The 19,462-nt window shown below is 49.6% G+C and overlaps 1 protein-coding gene across 2 annotated transcripts in view; it reads left to right on the top strand.

Moving 5' to 3' along the window:
- SLC5A1 (solute carrier family 5 member 1) overlaps positions 1-19,462 on the top strand; it is a 273,512-nt gene that overhangs the window by 153,895 nt on the left and 100,155 nt on the right. For both annotated transcript variants that reach the window (XM_078667750.1, XM_078667751.1), the window contains exon 6: positions 10,860-10,965. In XM_078667750.1, the coding sequence (XP_078523876.1) occupies positions 10,860-10,965 (106 nt within the window). The remainder of the gene's footprint in view (positions 1-10,859; positions 10,966-19,462) is intronic.

A 19,462-nucleotide genomic window follows, 5' to 3' on the forward strand; every position in this document is an offset into this window, starting at 1 on the left:
CCGACAAATTTAAAAAACCAACTACAACTACAATAGAAGTAACTGCACTAATAACAGATCATCTTGAACACAAGGAGGAGTCAGACACACAAATCATACAACAGCGGAAAAGTCCCGAGCAGGAGATCTATGAATGTGGCGTAGCCAGGAGCCACAACATCACGCCCCAAAGTGAGAGCCCCCCGACTCTGAAGGGGGACCAGAAAAATCTCAAACCAAGGGAAATCACAGTCATAGCAGACTACAACTGTGACCAATCTTTCAACAGGGCTAATGACCCCGGCCTCACTGCAGTCAAAGAACCACGCGGCACTCCATCTAACAAGACAGACATACTAATATTCATCCCAGAATATAAAACTAGAGGCCGAGTGGACGTCTTGAACAGAGGGAACATCATAAAATTGATAAACTCAATTGAGGGCCTTGAGGGCATCTCTTCAACTGACCTACTCGAACTCGAATTCCTACCTGCACTAGTGCAGAACAAATCAGAAACAACTAAGACGACATGGTCATCAAATGACCTGGTCGATCGCATCTTAGGAAAGTTGACAAAATTTGCCCAGTGGGGAATAAAACTTGAACTAGGCAAAAGGCCTTGCTACCCAACACCTTTTTTAAATGAAGGCGGAAAAGAACATCGCCCCAAAGTTACCTCAATATTGAAAGGATCACTCAGTCACTCACCAGGCTACCAAGGGAGACCTTCCCACATCGAAGTGGCAACAACAAAACTTCCAATTTTGAACTCCGACATAATACTGCGAACAATAACAAACAGAGGTGGGCACTGACAAGAATACTCAGCAGAGCCCCTGGGCCTCGAAAATCCGATCACCCTCAGAATTTGCATCTGGAACATCAACGGTTTGACTGTCAAATTAGATGACCAGGACACATTAAGGTACCTAAGGTCATTTGACCTAATACTACTCCAGGAAACTTGGGAAGTAGAAGAAATATCCCTGGAAGGATATATGATGCAAACTTCCCCAGCGACCAGGACATCAACTTTTGGTCACAGCTCAGGAGGATTGACGATTTTTGCCTCAATATCATCAATCAGATCGATGAGGGAAATAAAAGCCAAAACCATAACTCCTAATGTGCTACAGGCGGCAGTTATTATACTCAACACTAGGAAGCCGGACTGCCCTCTTGTAATAATCAACTCCTACATACACCCGAAGCATAAGCAGAAGGGTGCAAGAGAGCTGGCCAAGGAAACAGCAAGAATCCTGGATGAGGGGGAAGCTGAGGACTTAATCCTGGCAGGAGACTTCAATCTTTTTCTCCTTGGAACAGCCGCGGATCTACTCACCACTCCGCTACAACCTCCTCCTGTTTAGACTACGCATTTGTAACACTACCGCTATTTGACGTCATCACTTCATATCAACTGGGCGCCAGCGACCAAAGCGACCACCTGCCACAAGAATTAGTCTTAAAACCTCTTAGTGGGAACCCCAAAGAAGCCAGGGCAACCGCAGGCTCTGAACATACAACAGACTTCAAACACATTAGATTCAAACAAGACAATATTGAGGCGCTGTCTACTGACGCAAAGGAACTAATACATCAAGGGACCTCTGCCGGAAACCAAATAGAGGCCTGGGAAGGGTTCACGAAGGCCCTTGGGATCAAACATGCAACAAAACCAATGGCGTCTAAAGGCAAACCTTCGAAGGCTGCATTGAGAAAGACAAGCACACCGGAGATAAAAAGCCTCAAAAGGGACATCAAGCAAACTTTGAAGCAATTGCGCACACAGCCTACAAAAGAGCCCCTACATTATATTCTACGCGGTTTAAAAGCAAGTCTGAAAAAGGCAACCTGGGAGAACAAAAGGCAGATGAACGACGAGCTTTGGGTAAAAATAAAGCACGATTCAAAACAAAAAAACAGCGCCAATTTTTGGAAACAAATTCATAGCCTGCAGCGGCCAGGGCACCACGGGATAAGCTCATATATATCAGAGCCAGTTTGGGCAGATTACCTGCACAATCATTTTAATCAACCAAACGTAGACAACTCTACGGGTTCGACAACACAAGGAAATTAGCTTATCACGGAGATCAGTGAAATAAGGAAGGTAGACAAAGGGCCCAGAAACGCAGAAGAAAACATCAGAGCACAACAAGACCAACAGAAGGCAGGGGGAGAAAAGAAAAACAGCACATTAACATTTAACACTGAAAACGACATCAAAATAACTACTAATCGGATAAAAACTCAAATAAAGAAAGGGAAAACGGAAGGAGCCCCGGGCCCAAACGGGATACCACCATCAATATTCAAGCATGACATCGAATTCTGGAGTGATATCTTAGTGCCACTCTTTTCGAGCACACTGGAATTAGAGACATGCCCGGAATCCTGGAAAGGATCTATCGTAAGCCCTATCTACAAGCAAGGAGACAGGAGCAATCCTGCAAACAATCGGCTGATAGCCTTACTAGATATAGAGGCCAAATATTGCGCTGGCATACTATTAGAAGAACTGACTTCATGGGCAGAGACAATTCACATAATTCCACCGACCCAAACAGGATTCCGCAGAGGACAGGGCACTTCCACAAATATCATGGCTCTATCCCTACTAATAGACGCGGCAAAATTAGGAAAGAATTCGCTGTTTCTGTGCTTCATAGACTATAGCTCAGCCTTTGACCACGTGGACCGGGGCAAATTATGGGAAAAGCTTAAAAAATGGGGGATACCCCACCCCCTCTTGAGGCAACTCATCTTACTTCACACCAACACGTGGCTCAAGATCAAGCTGGGAGACGGGACGCACCTTTCAAGGCGAATTAACACCTTCAAAGGCCTTAAACAAGGGTGCATCCTAGCCCCGACCCTGTTCAACCTCTACCTGGCAGATCTACCAGGGGAACTGGACGGTACCAATTCACACGCCCCGCGGCTAGGGGACATTACGCTGACCAACCTCCTCTATGCCGATGATCTTGTCGTAATAAGCCGCACTCCAACAGGCCTCCAACATCTTTTGAACACTACTAGTTCATTCTCGAATCGAAACGGCCTAACCATCAATTTGAATAAAACAAGAATCATGGCTGTGAACTACAAGAAGGCCAGGAAGAACAATTGGCTCCTGGATGGACACAAATTGGGCCAAGTGACGTGCTACAAGTACCTGGGTGTCTTATTGGATAGCAGAGGGTCGTTTAAACCTCAATTAGAATCGCTATACCGAAAAGGAACCATGACCTTCCTTGCGATGAAATCCTTGAAGAAGCTTCTACCGGACCACACGCTCGACCCTTTCCTGCAGGTACTGAGAGCTCGTCCTGACCTATAGGTCAATCTTTCAGCTTCCTAGTTATGTCTCAGCAGCACAAATCCGTCTGGAGTTTGGGGTACAAAAGCAAACAGCGGAAAGAAGGGCCAGCTTCATAAAATGCTGGCACAAGATCAGAAACGCAGAGCCGGGCACCCTAAATTCCCTGCTCTGGACTGAACTGCAAAGACGCGAACGATCAAACGCTAGAGAGTACCTGATGGAATCTCTACAAAATTTGGAGCTGACTGGCCTCTGGAACAGCCCAGTAGACCACAAACACTTTAAAAAGCTGGTAACAAAAGTAACTAAAATAACATCATTACTGGAAGACAAAGAAACTCTGGCAAAAAGGGCACACGGATGGATAGTCTTAAACGACTATAAAACTCGAAAGCCTCAAGAGTATTTAGATCAAGGATTTAAACAGAAGATTAAAGAAAAATTCCTAAAGCTGCGGTTAGGCATTCTTCCAATTCTCCCTCATCTGGCTCCATGGAAGAGGACTCAGGGCGACCAAACTTGCCGACTCTGCAAAACAGGCCCCGAAGATCTAGTCCACACAATATGTATTTGTCCCAGCTTAACAGACCTAAGGAGAACACTATTACGTGCAATATGGAACCAGAAGGGGATTAGATCCTGCCGACAGGCAGTCAAACTGTGCTTCAATCCACAAGAGACCCAATTAAACTGCAGAATTACAAAATACCTTGACGCAGTGGCAAAAAGAATTAATGAAGCACAAAAAGACGTAAATGTGCAATAGCCAGTCAATGCCCGAGCAACTCTGAGCCCACGATCCAAACGAAGCACATTAACTGACTCATCGACAATATGTACTACGCAAATAATTTGAAATGTTTGATAACCAATTTTTATGCATTTTAAATTGTGAGTTTTAATTAACTGTGCAATAAAAAAAATGTACCTTAAATTTACCTACCCTCAGCGGAGCAGTGCCCTCCTACCCTCAGCGGAGCAGTGCCCTCCTACCCTCAGCAGAATAGTGAAATCTTTTTCCCTCAGAAGGCAGGACCCTCCTTTCCTCAGGGAGGAGACGAGTCCTCCTGCACTAAGAGGAGCAGTGCCATCCTGTCTCCTCAGAGGAGCAGTGCCATCCTGTCCCCTCAGTGGAGCAGTGCCATCCTTTCCCTCAGAGGATCAGTGCCATCCTGTCCCCTCAGAGGAGCAGTGCCCTCCTTTCCCTCAGAGGAGCAGTGCCATCCTGTCCCCTCAGAGGAGAAGTGCCATCCTGTCCCCTCAGAGGAGCAGTGCCCTCCTTTCTCTCAGAGGAGCAGTGCCATCCTGTCCCCTCAGAGGAGAGGAGCAGTGCCATCCTGTCCCCTCAGAGGAGCAGTGTCATCCTGTCCCCTCAGTGGAGCAGTGCCATCCTGTTTCCTCAGCAGAGCACTCCCATCCTGTCCCCTCAGCAGAGCAGTGCCATCCTGTCCCCTCAGAGGAGCAGTGCCATCCTGTCCCCTCAGCAGAGCAGTGCCATCCTGTCCCCTCAGAGGAGCAGTGCCATCCTGTCCCCTCAGAGGAGCAGTGCCATCCTGTCCCTTCAGAGGAGCACTGCCATCCTGTCCCCTCAGAGGAGCAGTGCCATCCTGTCCCCTCAGCAGAGCAGTGCCATCCTGTCCCCTCAGAGGAGCAGTGCCATCCTGTCCCCTCAGAGGAGCAGTGCCTTCCTGTCCCCTCAGAGGAGCAGTGCCATCCTGTCCCCTCAGAGGAGCAGTGCCATTCTGTCTCCTCAGAGGAGCAGTGCCATTCTGTCTCCTCAGAGGAGCAGTGCCATCCTGTCCCCTCAGAGGAGCAGTGCCATCCTGTCCCCTCAGGGGAGCAGTGCCATCCTGTCCCCTCAGTGGAGCAGTGCCATCCTTTCCCTCAGAGGAGCAGTGCCATTCTGTCTCCTCAGAGGAGCAGTGCCATCCTGTCCCCTCAGAGGAGCAGTGCCATCCTGTCCCCTCAGTGGAGCAGTGCCATCCTTTCCCTCAGTGAAGCAGTGCCATTCTGTCTCCTCAGATGAGCAGTGCCCTCCTTTCTCTCAGAGGAGCAGTGCCATTCTGTCCCCTCAGAGGAGCAGTGCCATTCTGTCTCCTCAGAGGAGCAGTGCCATCCTGTCCCCTCAGTGGAGCAGTGCCATCCTTTCCCTCAGTGAAGCAGTGCCATTCTGTCTCCTCAGAGGAGCAGTGCCATCCTGTCCCCTCAGAGGAGCAGTGCCATCCTTTCCCTCAGAGGAGCAGTGCCATCCTGTCCCCTCAGAGAGCAGTGCCATCCTGTGCCCTCAGAGGAGCAGTGCCATCCTGTCCCCTCAGAGGAGCAGTGCCATCCTGTCCCCTCAGAGGAGCAGTGCCATCCTGTCCCCTCAGAGGACCTGTGCCATCCTGTCCCCTCAGAGGACCTGTGCCATCCTGTCCCCTCAGAGGAGCAGTGCCATCCTGTTCCCTAAGAGAGCAGTGCCATCCTGTCCCCTCAGAGGAGCAGTGCCATCCTGTCCCCTCAGAGGAGCAGTGCCACCCTGTCCCCTCAGAGAACCTGTGCCATCCTGTCCCCTCAGAGGACCTGTGCCATCCTGTCCCCTCAGAGGAGCAGTGCCATCCTGTCCCCTCAGAGGAGCAGTGCCATCCTGTTCCCTCAGAGGAGCAGTGCCATCCTGTCCCCTCAGAGGAGCAGTGCCATCCTGTCCCCTCAGGGGAGCACTGCCATCCTGTCCCCTCAGAGGAGCAGTGCCATCCTGTTCCCTCAGAGGAGCAGTGCCATCCTGTCCCCTCAGAGGAGCAGTGCCATCCTGTCCCCTCAGATGGCCTGTGCCATCCTGTCCCCTCAGAGGAGCAGTGCCATCCTGTCCCCTCAGAGGAGCAGTGCTATCCTGTCCCCTCAGAGGAACAGTGCCATCCTGTCCCCTCAGAGGACTTGTGCCATCCTGTCCCCTCAGATGAGCAGTGCCATCGTGTCCCCTCAGAGGGGCAGTGCCATCCTCTTCCCTCAGAGGAGCAGTGCCATCCTGTCCCCTCAGAGGAGCAGTGCCATCCTGTCCCCTCAGAGAACTTGTGCCATCCTGTCCCCTCAGAGGAGCAGTGCCATCCTGTCCCCTCAGAGGACTTGTGCCATCCTGTCCCCTCAGAGGAGCAGTGCCATCCTGTCCCCTCAGGGGAGCAGTGCCATCCTGTCCCCTCAGGGGAGCAGTGCCATCCTGTCCCCTCAAGAGAGTAGTGCCATCCTGTCCCCTCAAGGGAGCAGTCCCTCCTTCTTTCTCCTCAGAGGAGCAGACCCCCTTTCTTTCTCCTCAGAGGAGCAGACCCCCCCTTCTTTCATCTTCATAGGAGCAGTGCCATCCTGTCCCCTCAAGGGAGCAGTCCCCACTTCTTTCTCCTCAGAGGAGCAGCCCCCCCTTCTTTCTCCTCAGAGGAGCTGTGCGCTCTCTTTGCCCCTGTAGGTGCAGTGTTTGATCCTGCCTTCTCTCTTCCAGGGCTCCAAACTTGCTTTATTTTCACCTTTGTTCCCCTCCAGCAGCAGCTGGTGCAGACTTCGACCCGCGCCAGTGATCTCATGGGCATCTGTTGCTATGGCAGGCGATCCCTCGCCCCGTGAGTGGGCGAAGAGTGATAACAAGTTCACCAAAAACGAGTGCCCTTTACTGTAAACACCCACATCTCCCCCCTCTCCCCAAGCCGGCTCGAGGACAACAATCCATAGAATGGATTAAAGAAGTGCTTAGCTGCTAACAACTTGTCACTAAAAGCCGCCACTTAGTAAAGGGTTTTAAATAATGGATTTTGAATCTCTGGCAGCAGCCATTCAGGAGGAAACAGGTTGTCTGAGGTCCCACTCCAAATGGAACAGAAGCCAAACTCCTGGCAGGCATCTGCAGGTATACCATCAGAGGCAGCAGCACCTGTGCCCACAGTTCTTGCAGAAGGAACACTCGAATAGAAGACTGGAAAACAGATTTTTGGGAATATAAATGCGGTTCACAGAAATCATTTAAGCCTTGGAGCAGGCATTGCCCCATGTCACCAAAGAAAGAGTCCAAGTCCTGTTCTTCCCACTGAAAGAGGCTACAGCCCAAGAAATCACCCACGAGAGCCAGCAGGACAGGGGGCATCCAAGCAAAGGTCCTGGAAATCTTCATTTTCAGTTCCAAGTGTTGCCCTTTGGTTTAAAATCAACTCCTTATGTTTCTACCCCTGTGTGCGGCTCCTCTGATGGTGGGCCTTCATCTGGAAGGGATTTGTGTCCAAACCTACCTACCTGGGCGATTGTCTGGTGTACTCTGCATCTTTAAAGTTAGCAAACTTTCATAGTTGCTTTTGGATCCCAGATTACTGATAATTCTGGAACAATGTAGATGTAGATCTGTATTTGTAAAGCACAAACTACTCACCTTTCCAGGTCTCAATGCGCTGTTGTGGAAATTAATTGAGCTGTTGCCCAGAGTCACAGGGTGCTGAGCAGAGCTGCCACCAGAGCTGGGGATCGAACCGTGAACCCTGTACTCTGAAGTCAGCTGCCCTGGCCGCTGCACCACACCTCTTCAATTACAACTCTCATAAGACCAAGTCTTCATTGGAGCTAGATTCTGGGCCGACAAGAGTCGAACAGGTCCAGGAACATCTTGCAGGCTTCCTTTCTCTAGACTCTCCGGCTGCAGGTGCAAGAGGACTTGGAAGTGACTTCTTGCTCAGTGCCTTGGACCAGGTTCCACCTGAACAAACTAGTGAGGCGCATTCTCAAGCTGTGGACACCATCTAGCTTGGATGTGTTATTCCTATGTCTCAGGGAATGAGGCAGGACTTGTTGTGATGGATGGACTCAAACAACATTCTGAAAGTAAATATTGGCTAAAGGGATATTGGAGATTTTCTCCTCAAACTCCAATAATTCTGACATTGGATGCCTGAAAGAGAGGATGGGGCAAATGGATCCAGTCTCTTTAGATTCTGTGGAGTTGTGCTCCTAAGTTCAGAAGATCTGGTGGCATATATACAAGTCTGCAGCGCCACCGTACCGTCACTTTTTTTGACGCTCCGGTGGCGCTGAATGCTGGCCTGTATTTACAAGGCCACTCTGCATGGCTTTGCATGGCTTTACACGGCCTTTCTAAATGTGGCCCTCTTTCATGCAGTATTCTATGTTAAAGGGGTCTAATTTGTGTGTTACTGTGGGTGTTCCCAAGTGACGCTCATGGCTTTTTCACACTGCCCCAGATTTACAAGGATTGGCCTTTCAAGGAGAGGCGTTAAAGTGCTGCAACGAGGAGAAATACTTTTATTTCTCTTCGTTTTTTGCTTTTTTCTACATGGGCTGCATTCTGCAGCATACATAGAAGAATCAGAATGCCATTAATGATTGTTTTTGAGCAGGACGGTGTCCCTTCCTGCACAAACAAAATCATCCTTGCAATGCAGGCACCATTGCACCATGGGGCAAGGGTACCTGTGTTGCCGCATGGCTCCTGTTTTAGCCCCGGTGCAGGGGAGAGCACAGGGGTGTGCCGTATTCCTGTAAATACGGCGCATCCTTTGGTTTTTTAATGATGCACCACAGCACAGCAAAATGGCTTGCGGTGCCACGCTGCACCATTTCAATGTAAATATCCCCTAGGTCTTCCAATTGGAGAGAGTTCAAGGCAATTCATTTGGCTATCCTCGCTTTTTCTCCTCTACTGTTGGGCAGACCAGTCATTGTCAGGAGAGACAGACAACTTGACGACGAGATCCTATATCAGCAGGCAAGAGGGAACAAGGTGTCAATCTCTCTTAAAAATATTAGACCCATTTTTTATCAGTTCCCATGCGGATGTATGACGTTACAACGCATACCTTTACAACGCATACCTTTACAATGCATTTTTTACAACGCAACATCCATTACAACGCATTCCATTACAACACATGCCATTACAATGAATTATTAAAAACTACCTTTACAACGCATTACATTACAACGCATATTACCTTTACAATGCATACCATTACAACGCATAACATTATATTGCATGTATGGTAAGTATTGGATACTGTAGGGGAAAAATTACTATTCTAACTCCAGGGGGGTGCAACAGTTGGGTAAGTGTTGGATAGTGTAGGTTTAAAAATGACTGTTCTAACTCCAGGGGGTGCAACAGTAGGGTAAGTTTTGGATAGTGTAAGGGTACTATGTGTTGTGATGTTATGCGTTGTAATGGTATGCGTTGTAATGACTGCATTGTAATGACATGCGTTGTAGTGGTATGCGTTGTAGTGTCATGCGTTGTAATGGTTGCGTTGTACTGGCATGTGATGTAATGGATGTTGCGTTGTAAAAGTTTCATTGTAATGGTAGTGCGTTGTAAAAGTTGCATTGTAAAGGTTGTTTCCCCTCCATGCCACTGGAGTCAAGCTATCCTGGCTGATGAGGGATGAAACCCTGAAACTGGTCCTAGGATGGTTGATTCCAGCCAAGGGAGGACCTGGCCGGGCAGTTCGGGCTGGACTGTTCCCATTGGGCACAGGGTCAAGACTGATTTGCATATGGCTGGGTTCAAACTGGAATGGCATGGTGCAAAAAAACGATGGATTTAGGGCCGGATCTTTGTATTGGGGTGAATATATGACATTGTTCTGCATTCTGTCCGTCTATAGTTCTTTTTGTTCTTTTTCCATTTTTTATCAGCGCAAAGAACAAAACCAGCTCTCTAAGATCAATGTACGTCCAAGGACTAGTGTCTTGGCAGACAGATTAAGCAGGGAAAAGAGCCGTCACCCCACGAGTTTTGCCTGAACCCTCAGGAATCACAACAGAGGTGTCAGGCCTGGGGATGGCCAGTGATAGACCTTCTCTCGCTGAGTCAGACTGATCTTCCCCCACTCTTCTGCTCAGAGCGATGGAGGGCAGGTCTTGGGCTGTGGACACATCATCAGGCCCTTGGCTGAGGGGTCTCCCATGCGCCTTTCCTCCCTCTCCAATGTTCTCGAGTTTCTAGTGAGGGTAAGGGAAGAAGTGGAAGTGGTTCTCTAGCCTGCCTCCCCTCATCTTGGTTTCCTCTCTTAAAATCAGTGAGGACCAAACCGGAGTGGCTTTGTCCTATTGTCCAATCTCATCTGTCTTTTCTTCTTGCACTTCCGGATCCCGCTTGCACTTCCGGATCCCTCTTGTACTTCCCCTCTGCTCTTCTCTCCACTCTCTGGATCTGTTTTCATCTTCTGAGGAACCCTCTTGTGAGTGCTTTGTTACCTGGCTGCTTATAAACCCAGGGGCTTATTTACAAGCCCTTTGCACCACTTTTGCGTCATTTTTAACATGGGAAAAGTGACGTACGGGTGGTGAAAGGGGCTTGTAAATAAGCCCCCCAGTTCCTTAGCACTTTGTGTTTAGCAGAGTTACAAGAGACCCTCCAGCCTCCTGTCAGTGCTGTACCTCCGAGGCGGAGGAGGTCTTCACGTCCCTCTCACAAGTGCCTGCCCAGCTCCTAGAAGCCTCCTCTAGCGCTCCTGCATATGGCTCTAGACAGTTCTCTCACTCTGCTCGCCAGGGCCGTTCAGCTTCTTACATTTGATTCTTTCTCTTTCAGGCGGACATGTTTTCTGGAGCCATATTTATCAACCAGGCCATGAAACTGAACATTTATCTGGCCATTGTCATGCTGCTGCTCATCACTGCACTGTACACTGTCACAGGTGAGTGTCACTCTCTCAATCACTGTCACAGGTGGGTGTCACTCTCTCACACTCACTGTCACAAGTGGGTGTCACTCTCTCACACTCACTGTCACAGGTGGGTGTCACTCTCTCAATCACTGTCACAGGTGGGTGTCACTCTCTCAATCACTGTGACAGGTGGGTGTCACTCTCCCACACTCACTGTCACTCTCTCACACTGACTGTGACAGGTTGGTGTCACTCTCACATTCACTGTCACAGGTGGGTGTCACTCTCTCACACTCACTGTCACAGGTTGGTGTCACCCTCTCACACCCACTGTCACTCTCACACTCACTGCAACAGGTGAGTATCACTCTGCCACACTCACTGTCACAGGTGGGTGTCACTTCTCTCACACTCACTGTCACAGGTTGGTGTCACTCTCACATTCACTGTCACAGGTAGGTGTCACTCTCTCCCATTCACTGTCACAGGTGGGTGTCACCCTCTCACACTCACAGTCACAAGTGGGTGTCACCCTCTCACACTCACTGTCACTCTCTCGCACTCACTGTCAAAGATGGTTGTCACTCTCTCACTCACTGTCACTCTCTCACATTCACTGTCTCAGGTGGGTGTCACTCTCTCACACTCACTGTCACTCTCTCACACTCACTGTCACAGGTGGGTGTCACTCTCCCACATTCACTGTCACAGGTGGGTGTCACTCTCTCACACTCACTGTCACTCTCTCACCCTCACTGTCAAAGGTGGGTGTCACTCTCTCACTCACTGTCACACCCTCACATTCACTGTCACAGGTGGGTGTCACTCTCTCACACTCACTGTCGCAGGTGGGTGTCACTCTCTCACACACTGTCACTCTCTCACACTCACTGTGTCACAGGTGGGTGTCACTCTCTCACACTCACTGTCACAGGTGGGTGTCACTCTCCCACATTCACTGTCTCAGGTGGGTGTCACTCTCTCACACTCACTGTCACTCTCTCACACTCACTGTCACAGGCAGATGTCACTCTGTCACACTCACTGTCAAAGGTGGGTGTCACTCTCTCACTCACTGTCGCTCTCTCACACTGACTGTGTCACAGGTGGGTGTCACTCTCTCACACTCACTTTCAGAGGTGGGTGTCACTCTCCCACATTCACTGTCACAGGTGGGTGTCACTCTCTCACACTCACTGTCACTCTCTCACAATCACTGTCACAGGTGGGTGTCACTCTCTCACACTCACTGTCACAGGTGGGTGTCACTCTCCCACATTCACTGTCACTGGTGGATGCCCCTCTCTCACACTCACTGTCACTCTCTCACACTCACTGTATAAGGTGGGTGCCACTCTCTCATTCACTGTCACTCTCTCACATTCACAGGTGGGTGTCACTCTCACACTCACTGTCACAGGTACCCCCGGTCCGTGCAGGTAACAGCGGTGGGGCCAGGTAAGGGGGTATTTCGAGGGACGATGCAGAGGGAAAATGTATAATTTATTTAATTTTCCCTCGGCTCTGTCCCTCGAAATACCCCCTTAAGTGGCCCACTGCTGTTACCTGCACGGACCGCGGCTGGTCACAGGTGGGTTTCCCTCGCTCACACACAGTATCAAAGGTGGGTGTCACTATCTCAAACTCACTGTCACAGGTGGGTGTCACTCTTTCACACTCACTGTCACAGGTGGGTGTCACTTTCTCCTTCTTGCTGTTACAAATGAGGCTCACTCTCTTTAACTGTCACAGGTGATTGCCACCCTCTCTCCCGTACTCTCATATTCATTGATAACTTTATTCGGTCACCACAGACCATAAAAGTACAGATAAAATGCATACATACAAACACGAATAGCTAAAACAATAAATAGCATGTCCAGTAAAATTTACAGCTAAGAATAGATTAAACCTAAATAGTTATCAAGATAGGCAAAATAAAAACTAGAGATAAACATAATTTATACTACCAGCGCATTCAGCATTAGACCATTATACCCCCGGACATAGTTTCAATAATCTGGAACGCGTCAACCACACACTACCCAAGAATTTTGCAACCCCACAAATCATGATGGAAGATGAACTGTCCGTAGAGAGAACACGTAGTGCCTGATTGTGGCACCTCAACCCAAGTTCCCTGAAAACTGGTTTCAACCAAAGTTTCCGAGCTCCTTTATAAGCTGGGCAAGCAAAAAACAAATGGGCCACAGACTCCTTAGGTGCCACACAACCTGGGCATGCACGCTGGCGGGCACCAGGGTTTGACCACCTCGCCGTAAACTCGTGCACTGGAAGCGTCCCATATCGCAGTTTTAGGTATAACGCACGATCTAGGGGTTTAGTTATCAGATCGAGGAAGGGCTCCCATTTCCTCACACACTTAAATAACAGGAATCGGTCCGTGAGTGGGCCCCCATCCGCAGCCCTCAGCGCATTATTCTGGACCCAGTCCCAATATAGCTTTTTAATCATTTCCTTGGGCGGTGGCAATTGTGACTCCCATGCATCCCTTAACCCTAGGTTAAGAACCAGGTCTTTCAGTTTATTCAGCCATACTATTTTTTTGCCCGTGTCCAATAACAGAAGATCGTCCAGCCCTTCAGCGTATTTTGCAAGCTCGGCAGTTCTTCTCAATCGAGTCCAAAAGAGCAACGGGCGGAGCCTTACCAAATCCTTTAATGCTCTTCTACCCAGATCTAGTCTCAGGGGGATCAATGGGGTGGAAATAGGGAGAGCCACCACCTTCCTTAGGAAGATATTTTCCGCTGCCGATAAATCAGACACATTTTCGAACCCCCAGAGTTCAGAGCCATATAATGCAGCAGGGAGAATCTGGCCCTCGTAAATAGCCATAGCAGGGGAGACAGGCTTGCTGTTTGATTCACGGAGCTCCCTCAAAGTCACCCCGGATACTCTTTGGTGACTGAGTAGCATTTTGGCCAAATGATTCTTCCAGGTCATACGACTGTTTATCCGGACACCAAGGTAATCAAAGGATTTAACCAACTCCAAAGGAACACCATTAAGTAGAAAATTGTTTTTAAATCTCTTGGAAGGGGAGAATGCCATCAATTTAGTTTTTGACGTATTAATGGTTAAGCCTCGGTTGGTACAAAAGGAGCTAAACCGGTTCAAGAGTTTTTGCAGGCCCACAGGGGATTTGGAAATTAATAAGGTATCGTCAGCGAAGAGTAAGGTGGGGATTTTTTCCCCCGCCAGGGATGGGGCATCCGTCTCCTCTCCCTTCAGATGGTCCACCACTCCATTCACAAATAGGGAGAAGAGTGTCGGAGCCATAACACAGCCCTGGCGTACTCCTCTCCTCACAGGGACCCTATCTGTTAACTGACCCTGGGATCCCCATCTAACCCTCGCGTAATTCCCCTCGTGGAGCCTTACGATTAGTTTAAGGAGTCCACTGGGAAAACCCATCTCCCCTAGGATTTTCCATAATTTTGCACGAGGGACCAGGTCGAAAGCTGTTTTGAGATCTATGAAGGCCATATATAAACTACCTTTCTTGATGGTCACTGCCTTCCAATAGATCGCAAAAAAGCGAAAGACCTGGTCCATCGTCCCTACCTTACTTCTAAAGCCCGCTTGTAAGTGGGAAAGAATACTGGCCTCCTCCATCCAATCTCCTACTCTAGAGATGATGACCCTGCCAACCACTTTCTGAATTATGTCTATCAAACTGATAGGTCTGTAGTTAGCAGGGTCCTCTCTAGCCCCCTTCTTGAACACGGTTACCACCTCTGCCCCTTTCCAGGAATCTGGCACCTGGTAACCCCTAGTGATCAGATTCATTATTATGGCTATTAGTTTAGCCCAAGCCTGTGGCTCAACCATCAACAAATCTCCAGGAATCCCATCCTGTCCGGCTGCTTTCTTAGGGGTTAGGTGTCTGATCGCCGCCACTACCTCTGAGGTCGTAAATGGGAGGTCATCCACCCCTGAGATACCCCCCTCACCCAGGCTAACCGTCCCTGGGCTAGTTGTTTCCTCGGAGCCTCCATACAGGGATGAGAAATGATCAAACCATTGCTGACTAGTTATGTGTGCAGCCAATGGTTGTGATTTCCTCTGTCTAGATCTATTAATCAAATCCCAAAAGAGGTTCGGGTTCCTACTGCTCACAGCATTGGATAGGTCCTCCCAATGCTGTTCCTCCCACTCACGTTTGGCCAGTGATAATGCTTTCAGGTAATCCTTCCTGGCCGCTCTAACCAGCAAGGGATCCCCCGAAATCAGGGCTTTTGTCAGTTGTCTCCTCTTACCCTTACACTGATCAGTATACCAGGGATTAGTAAGAGTGGGGGGTACAATATTGGCCCTGTTGCACTTCGCTTTTGCGATAAAAAATTGGCCCACATGGTCTAGTGTGGCCTTGTAGGCAGAATCAAGAGAGGGATAAGGGAGCCCACTAATCGCGTCATCACCAATCCAGCCCTCCAGGTCTAAAGTCAAGCGCTCCACCAAGGATTTGATGGCCCCTAGATCGTCCTCCCTGAGTTTGACCTTATCCCATTTTAATCTGCGAGAGTTATTATATGGAATAACCTCCTTAGATATTTTTGGTGTGACTTTCGCCCTCCTGTCTTTTAAGGTAGCCCAGTTAAATTTACAGCACAAGGGATTATGGTCGCTATCCTGACTTGGGTGGACCTCCATATCAATCAGGTCCGCCCAGAAACAGACATCCATTAGTATGTAGTCAATTCGGGACGGGCCCGTAAGTCTATTGAAGGTCATTGCCCCTACCTGATCAGATGTTGTCCTGCCGTTAAGGGCTCTTAGCTTGTGGTCCCTAGTCAGCGCAGTAATTTGAATTGCCCTAGCTGACCATTTCCTAATCGGGGGCAGGGATAATGATGGAATGGACCATTTTGAATCCTCCTCTTCGATGCCCAAGGGATCATCTCCGAGGAGCGGTTCAAACGTGCAATTAAAATCACCCCCCACAATAATCTTTGCTGAGGGCGGGCAGTTTGCTAAGGCGGAGTCCAAGGCTGTTAAAGTCAGGGAGGCAGGGTCCCCAGGGGCCCCTCTAGCATAAACGTTAAAAAGGTCAAGCCTGCTACCCTTCTCCCTTCCTCTACCGGAGAGATGGAGGATATCATTACACTCCAAAGTATGGCGTGTGACCACCCAATCCAGTTCTATTTTGATCCACACCATAAGGCCCCCCGACGGTCTACCCTTACCCTTACTTACTGCTGGAAGAAAGTGAGTGGTGTACCCCGATTTATATAGCGGATTTAGGCTCCAAGTTTCCTGAAACAGGCAAACATCGAACCTTTCAATAAACTTGTGCCACTCTGGTATTTCTAACTTCCTTTTTAACCCCGCAATGTTCCAGGAAAGGAGACTTATTACACGACTTCCCTTTGGCACTAAGATGTGGCCCTCTCCAGACCCACCCTCGTTGACCACCATGGTCGTACAGCACCCCCCCTCCGATACCAGGGGGATAGTGGTCATAGGACAACCATCCACGCCAGTCAGAGGACTGGCGAGCTTAGAAGCCTCGATAGTGTTATTAATAATCACAGTTTGGACTGGGGGTGGCCCGACCTTCTCCATATCTACACTACCACCGGCACATCGTGGGGTCTCCCCCTCACGCGGTTCACTTGACTCCCCCCCGGGTACTAAACTTCAATCACAGTCTTCCAGCCCCGAGAGCTGAGAAAACCGATTATATGTTTCCAACGGGGTAAAGGGTCTAAAACAGCTCAGCCTGCTGTCGTGGTTACTCGTATGACTATAAGGGACCCTAGACCACGGAGGTGGCTGATCAGGCAACGAGGGAAAATGTTGTCCCTGCTGGGGGTAGTTGTTAATAGGTGGCAGGATAAAAGAAGGCCTATAAGCTGGAAATTTATTTGGATGTTTAAAAAGGGTAGCCTCTGTCCTAGGATAGAAATATGTTAAGGCTCGAGGGGTGATACAGGATGCGCCATTTCCTTGTGACCAGTTTAAAATATAGTCAACAGCCCGAGGATCTCTGAAATTCACCACCACTATGTCCCCCTCTATATTTTTGGTGCTACTCCCCAGCCAATTAATCCGTCTCACATGGACTATGTCCCCATCTATATTGGGCGCTATCGGCCTGTATGTTCTCAACCAATGAATAATTTTGTTCTTAAGGTCAACATATCCCTCCTTCTTATTTTCCGCTATCTGGGGAACCCCTGTCAGGACCACCACATAGGGCGCTGCTTCTGGGGGAATTTCTACATGTGGGACCTTTTTGTGTAGAATCTTGTTATTCCGACCTACCCCTTGGATGTTCAGATTGGCGCTTATCATAGCCTTTACGGTTGGTTTGTTGGGGGCGGCGACTAGATCGATACCTGGTGGCTTAGGTTGAATTGGGGGCTGTGCTTTTTGGGTGATAAGATCGACTGTGCCCTGGGGCTGTAGGGTTTGCTTGGCCGGCTGTGCTGGAACGGAAGGGTTATTTTGTACCAAATTAGCATGGGGCAATGTCGAGGATGTTGAATGCGCCAACCCACTCCCCTTGGTTTTAGTCAGAGTGGCCATGCTAGTTATGGTGGCTTCCAGTATGGTGAGTCTGATTTCCACCTTTTTAATGGACTCATTGATGGGTAAGAGAAGAGATCTCAACAAAAACTCCAAATTTCCCATCAATGGAGGGGGGGATGAGGTAACAACAGCTACTGCTCCAGTACTATCATTAGGAATCACTGGCTGAATAACTACCTCTGGCGGGTTGTAACCCGATTGTGGTTCCACTACTGATATACAATCCTGTTCTACTACAGGAGTATTGTCAGATAAAATGGGAGTTTTTAACCTTTTGCCAAACTCAGTATGCGAGGTTTTAGCTTTGCCAGGTACCACCCTGAGTGTCTTTCTTTTTTTACTAGGTGGTGGGCGGTGAATCTGGGCCGCAATTAAAAGCTTTGGTTTTTGTTTCCTGGGAATAGATGTGAAAGGAGCACAATTAGGACTAGGGGTAGGGGTAACAGATATCGTGTTATCCAAGGGAAAATCGGGTGTGGATACAAAGTCCCGGAACAATAGGGGGACGCCTTCTGTGCTAACATTATCCCCGCTCAAATCTACAGAACCACCATCCCGGGTTGAATCCAACAAGGAACTGTCGATAAGGGGTCTTTGTTTCAAACTCTCCACTGAGCGACGCCGCTCTGCCCTACGCTCCGCTAGAATGGAATCCTTATCTCCCTCGCTCTTCTTGGGGAAATATTTCTCCAATGAGCCATTGCGTAGTCTGCCTTTTTTCCCTGGAGTTCCCTCTTCTGTCGCCATGTCCAGCGTATGGCCAAGCACAAGTCACTAACCTGAAGTTATTAAGGGGGTGGCCCGGCCCGGCCTCCTTCGGCCCCGGACGGCCACAGACGGTCCCGCCCTTGTCCCGGGCTTCTCCCGGCGAGCTCCCGCGCGCTCTCGCGCCGCGGAATGCAGATACCTTTATGTAGCTGTAATGATATTGATGGGAGGTTTGATGGGGGCGGGGCGGGGAGGGAGAGCAGCCCAGGTGGAACGGGCGCGGGTTTCCTGGGGCTCTATGGAGTCCCAGCCCTTAGCTCGCAGCCCTCTGCCCCTGTTTGGCCCCAGCAGCAGCTTGCAGCAAGAATGGAGAGAGCCCCTCTGCGATGCGGGACCCGCGCAGCGGGTTCCGCGAGGCTTGAAGGTAGGAAAGCGCTGGTTTTACTCACAGGGACCACAAGGCGCTGGAGGTTGGGAAACGCGGTTTTTAATCTCAGAGTCCACAAGGCAGTAACCGCTTACAGGACAGTCCCACGACGTGAAGGGCAAGTCAATCCTTATTCTTCCGGTCTGTTGGGGGCGGGGCGGGGAGGGAGAGCAGCCCAGGTGGAACGGGCGCGGGTTTCCTGGGGCTCCTGGGATATGGAGTCCCAGCCCTTAGCTCGCAGCCCTCTGCCCCTGTTTGGCCCCAAGCAGCAGCTTGCAGCAAGAATGGAGAGAGCCCCTCTGCGATGCGGGACCCGCGCAGCGGGTTCCGCGAGGCTTGAAGGTAGGAAAGCGCTGGTTTTACTCACAGGGACCACAAGGCGCTGGAGGTTGGGAAACGCGGTTTTTAATCTCAGAGTCCACAAGGCAGTAACCGCTTACAGGACAGTCCCACGACGTGAAGGGCAAGTCATATTCGAATATCACTTCTCTAATTGTCACAGGTGAATGTCACTCTCTCCTACTTGCTGTTACAAATGAGACTCACTCTCTTTAACTGTCACAGGTGATTGCCACCCTCTCTCACTTACTCTCATATTCGAGTATCACTTCTCGAATTGTCACAGGTGAATGTCACTCACTCCTTCTTGCTGTTACAAATGAGGCTCACTCTCTTTTACTGTCACAGGTTATTGTAACTCTGTCTCACTTACTCTCACATTCGAGTGTCACTTCTTTTACTGCCACAGGTGGGTGTCACTCTCACACTCACTGTCACAGGTGAGTGTCACTCTCTCCCTCCTCCTGTCACAAACGAGGCTCACTCTGTTTTATTGTC

This window comes from Lissotriton helveticus, chromosome 11, assembly GCF_964261635.1.
Source record: "Lissotriton helveticus chromosome 11, aLisHel1.1, whole genome shotgun sequence".
NCBI lineage: Eukaryota > Metazoa > Chordata > Amphibia > Caudata > Salamandridae > Lissotriton > Lissotriton helveticus.